Source organism: Gekko japonicus, unplaced genomic scaffold (genome assembly GCF_001447785.1).
Source record: "Gekko japonicus isolate JY-2015 unplaced genomic scaffold, Gekko_japonicus_V1.1 scaffold831, whole genome shotgun sequence".
In the NCBI taxonomy this organism is placed as follows: Eukaryota; Metazoa; Chordata; class Lepidosauria; order Squamata; family Gekkonidae; genus Gekko; species Gekko japonicus.
Window position 1 is genome coordinate 430,109 of NW_015159738.1, and position 5,323 is coordinate 435,431.

A 5,323-nucleotide genomic window follows, 5' to 3' on the forward strand; every position below is an offset into this window, starting at 1 on the left:
GTCCACCCCACGGATGAGAAGGTATCTGCAATCCAAAACGCCCCCAGGCCGGTGAGTAAGAAGGAGCTCCAATCCTTTTTAGGACTCCTGAATTTTTATCATGCGTTTTTACCGCATAAGGCATCAGTGGCGGCCCCTTTGCACGCGCTTTTGCACAAGGAGGCAAAATGGAAGTGGGGGCAGGCCGAGGAAAAGGCTTTTGTGGGAGTCAAGGAGCTGCTGACATCTAATGCCGTACTCACGCATTATGATGAACACAAGCTCCTGGTGTTAGCTGCTGACGCTTCACCTTTTGGAGTAGGCGCAGTTTTAAGCCATCTGATGCCTGATGGGAGCGAAGCGCCTATCGCTTTTTATTCTAGATCACTATCTGCGGCAGAGCGGAACTATGCCCAGATAGACAAGGAGGGTCTGGCGTTGGTAGCGGCTGTCAAAAAGTTCCATGATTTTATTTTTGGCAGACGATTTTTGCTGGTCACTGACCACAAGCCGCTACTGGGGATTTTTGCGCCCGATAAGCAATTGCCAAACATCATGTCCCCACGCATGCTTAGATGGGCGATATTTTTGCAGGCTTATGATTTTGACTTAGAGCACCGGCCTGGGAAAGCGATTGGGCATGCGGATGCCCTCAGCCGGTGCCCGGTGCCGGACATTGGCGCAGACCCTGCCCCCGCCTGTGAGGTCTTGGCAATTGAGGAGCTTCCTCGACCCCCGGTATCATCCAGGGACATTGCAGCACACACGGCCAAGGATAGCGTGCTGTCCCGAGTATTAAACTGGGTTTGGAGGGGGTGGCCGGTTGGAAGCGTTGAACCGGAGTTCGGCCCTTACAAAAGCCGTCAAAATGAACTATCCATTTCTAAGGGCTGTGTATTATGGGGGAACAGGGTGGTGGTTCCTGACAAACTCAGGACGAGAGTGTTAGAGTCGCTGCACGAGGGTCACCCCGGTATGGTACACACCAAAGCGTTGGCCAGAGGGTATGTCTGGTGGCCGGGGCTGGACAAAGAGATCGAAGAATGGGTACGAGGGTGTCCCAAATGCCAGCAAGTCAGACCCGATCCCCCACAAGCTACACCCCAAGGCTGGGAGTCATCTGGTAAACCCTGGGCCAGATTGCATATAGATTTTGCTGGCCCTCTCCAAGGGCAAATGTTCCTAATTGTGGTGGACGCTATGTCCAAATGGCTGGAGGTCGTGCATATGAAATCGACCACATCACTTGCTGTGATCCATGCGCTCCGCCGACTTTTTGCCACCCACGGGTTGCCTGACGTCATCGTCAGTGACAACGGGCCTCAATTTGTGTCTGAGGAATTTAGGCTCTTCCTCACGAGTAATGGCATACGCCAAATGACTTCGGCCCCTTTCCATCCGGCATCTAATGGCCAAGCCGAACGGATGGTCAGGACGGCCAAAGAGGCCCTGGGTAAAATGGACGAAGGGGACTGGAGCCAGAGGCTGGGCTCCTTTCTTTTGCTGCAGCACACCACCCCCTGTAGTGCTACAGGCCGTAGTCCGGCCGAATTGTTAATGGGGCGGAGACTCACGACCCGTTTGAACCGAATGCACCCAGACCTCACTGAAGAGCAATCCGAGCGTACCACGGCGCAACCGAAGGTGCGCATGTTTGAAAAAGGGGACAAGGTTTTCGCACGAAATTATGCAAACGGGCACTTATGGCTTCCTGGGGTTATATCCGACTCTGTGGGTACTCGAATGTATGTGGTGCAGTTAGCTGACGGTCGAATATGGCGGCGCCACATAGATCAGTTAAGGAGACGTTGGGCTAGGGACAGCGCTGACTCTCCGACGGCTGAATCCCCTGATGTCGAGTGGACACCCCCAGAGCAGGCGGTGAGTACCGAAAGGCCCGGTACTGTCCCCGAGTCAGGGCAGAACCCTGTGTGCGGGGCTGAAATCCCAGTCGAGTCTGTGCCTGATCCAGGCTGTAGTGAACCCCACTCTGACCCACAACCTTGTCTGCCCATGGAGCCTGCACCGCTCCGCAGGTCCCAGCGTTCGCGGCAAATGCCGACTTATCTGAAGGACTATGAGTGTAAATACTGTTGGAACAGTTGATGTACGACAGCATGACTTGAATGTATGTAAATAATAAAACAATTGGGATGATGGCTTAACTTAGGGGGGAGGAATTGTAATGTATTGAAATGATTACATGAATCACCTCATAGGACTCCCATGTTAAGCTTCGAGCCAGACCAGGGCTCCTCTGAGCGAACTTCCTATTGGTCGCTTCGTAACAGCGACCAATCAGAACGATACCATTCCCTAGGAGGGAAAGACTCCCATTGGTTTTTATCCTAGCAATCTCATTGGTTGTTATTTGTAAATAGGCGTGGCTACATTAGCCCGGTTATGTTTAAAAGGAGCATAAGCTCCCACTGTTTTCTGTTCTGGTTTCTTACTGAGTTAGTGCTTGTTCGTTACTTCTAAATAAAGCTGAATCACTTGCTGAATCACTCTACGAGTCCTTTGTTAGCGCGATCTAACACTTACTCTCAGGAAAGTTTTCTTAGGATTGTACAGTGCAATCCTAAACAGAGCTACACCCTTAAAGTCAATGGTCTTAGAAGGGTGTATAACTCTAGGCTTGCATTGTTAGCCTACCACAACCAAGTACACCAGTTACTCATTGTCTCCAGTCAATAGAAACTGCCTATTTCCAATCCCACCTTTTCCCCTTCAGCTTAATTTGAGATTTTATTTTTATCATCTTATCCAGAATATGATACCTAACTCTCGCTTTATAATAGTTATTTCTTTCTAATATAATATTTGTGGGAGAGAAGGCTGCATGGTATAGTATGATCTTGTCAGATCATGGAAGCTAAGCAGGGTCAGTACTTGGATGGGACCACCAAGGAAGACTCTGCAAAGGAAGGCAGTGGCAAAATGCCTCTGCTTCTCATTTGCCTTGAAAACCCCTTGCTGGGGTCTCCATAAGTTGGTTGTGATTTAATGGCACATAATATATTTATTCCTCTCTATTTCTTCTTTTTTACATACTATCTTATCCTAAACTTGTTTAATCCTCAATACCATTTGACTTGCACTAATTACCGAAGTCTACTGGGAAGGTCAATTTTTTGGTTAACCCTTTCTTTCCTTCGCTGGTTCTCTTCTTAAGGAATCCTGAAACATGCCATGTGGGCATGTAGTTGTTCTTAGGCAAGGGTTTCAATGAACATTTATTATTTTTACTTTCCAAAGTGAAAATAGTGTATCTGTGGCTGGTAGAATAAGAGCACACACTTCAATAACAGCAAGTTTGTCATAGCAGGTCCCTATCATTGGCAGGGAATGAGTACTAACCTTCTGCAACAGCATACATTGAGAAATGAGTGAGTATGAGGCCCACTTTAAGTATATTAAATGGAAATGAGTGAGTATGAGACCTGTGGAATAGCAAACTGGTCAACAGAAGGATTTTTGGGAATAGTGAGACTCATTCTTCTCCAGTCTGAGAAATGGTATTTTGTTTTATCCAAGGAGATTTGTGCATGATTGAAAACATAGAAACCTTTGAATTTTGAAAAACCATAACAGAAACTCTGCAGGAAAAAGAAAATGGCTATTGTTTTACAAGGTCAAAGAACCTCTTGTGGAACTTGATGAGCTGACTGTTTACTTGTCTGCTCCACATAGGGAGGTCTTGAAGACTGACCAGAAGCCATTGCTGGTCTGGATTGTGGTGGCCAGGTGGCTAATTGGGGAGGCAAACAAGAAGCAGATCTAAGTATCGAATACTTTTTTATTCCACCCTTCTTCCAAAAAGTTCAGGATGGTGACATAGTTCTCTCTTCCCCTTTCGGGTTAGATCATGGAGTGATGGACCCAAGTCACCAAGCTTCATGGCAGACTGGGGGAATCTGAATCTGGCCCCTGGATCCTAGTCTGATACTCTAACTGCAATACTACACATGGTGCTGATTTCTTTTGGATAATGCTGCTGTCAGGGACTGTGGGAATGTGAACCCAGAACCTAGAGATTTGCAGTCCATGCCTTGTGGATTTCTGACTTCCAGCCTGACTCTGACCAATGCTTCTATCGCATCTTATAGATTTATTCCCTTTCTCTAACCTTAGGCTACCTGACACTTAACTTTGAACTGTTCCTTCCTACCTGACAGCCACTGTTTCAGTTAGTTTTCAGGCTAAGTTGTTTAAAATACTAAACATTCTGGGTCTGGACACATGTTCTCCCCTTAGAGACCTCTGAGAGTTGAGATGAAGTGATGAATCTTATTCTGGGTCCTTTGACCAAGGGAAGCAAAAATATTATTTATAATTATGTATAAATAATAGAGTTCACCCTCCAGCCTGCTAGAAAGAATACTCTGCTCAATGGTCAGTGGCTCAAAGGAAAGATCATTCTAGCTTCTATCACAAGCCAGATGTCCAAAGGCTGCTGAGTTGTTCAGAGCTTTTTGGCATTATATGTAATCTGCTGTGGTCTGTAACTGCCTTAAAGGTTCCTCAATAGAAAAGACAGGGTATAAACATTTAAAATAAATAAGTAAAAATGTCTTTTCAGTAGTAGTTTCCGCCCTTCTGGAAGAATTGTCACACTCTGAGCCCATGTAGAAGGGTAGTTAAAAGATTTTTTTTCTTTGAATTCCTTCAGTCCCTGTTTTCCCTGCTAGTTGTGATACCCAATTGATTAAGGTAACATGGCATCTGCTCCTTCATTGTACTGACCAGACAATAAGCTGTGATACTTTTGCAAAGTTTTTTTTGCTGATAAAATATTAAGAGTACACTCTGATCTAGGTGCTGACTATAACATAGGTCCACTGGAAGAACTGCCTAATATACCACCTGTTCCATTTATGGACCACATTGACCCAGTTTCCATGATGGACATTGAAAAACTTCAGGGATTGGTGAAGGCTGCTACTTGTGCCTTGCACCCTTGCCCATCCTGTAAAGACCATGTCAACAAATCCTTAATATTTATTATAAATCAATCACTAACTCAGGGCACTTTCCCTTGACCAGTCAAAGAGGCAGATATCCATCCGCTACTAACCCCCCCCATCCCTACAAAATAAATGATGTAGCCAATTATCACCCTGTCTCTGCCCTTCCTAGGCAAAGTGATTGAGAGAGTGGTAGCAGACGAGCTCCAGGTCTTTTTGCAAACTTTCTGCTTTCTGCAAACTTCACAAAACTGAATTATTCAAGAGGGCTTTTCTATGCAGGCAATAGGGCAGAACTGTACAAAATGATTCACAAAGTTACTTGGACAAATTAGTAGGAACTGCGGTTTATGCTACTGTGTATAGTTTGCTGTAAA

General features: G+C 45.8%; 1 protein-coding gene across 1 annotated transcript; it reads left to right on the forward strand.

Moving 5' to 3' along the window:
* Positions 1 to 735: 735 nt before the first annotated feature.
* On the forward strand, positions 736 to 1,587 carry LOC107125979 (uncharacterized protein K02A2.6-like; the record flags this gene model as incomplete). The annotated part of the gene is made up of 2 exons (XM_015429471.1): positions 736 to 1,439; positions 1,542 to 1,587. Coding segments are annotated over 2 exons (750 nt in total), but the record flags the coding sequence as incomplete, so codon positions are not given.
* Positions 1,588 to 5,323: the final 3,736 nt, after the last annotated feature.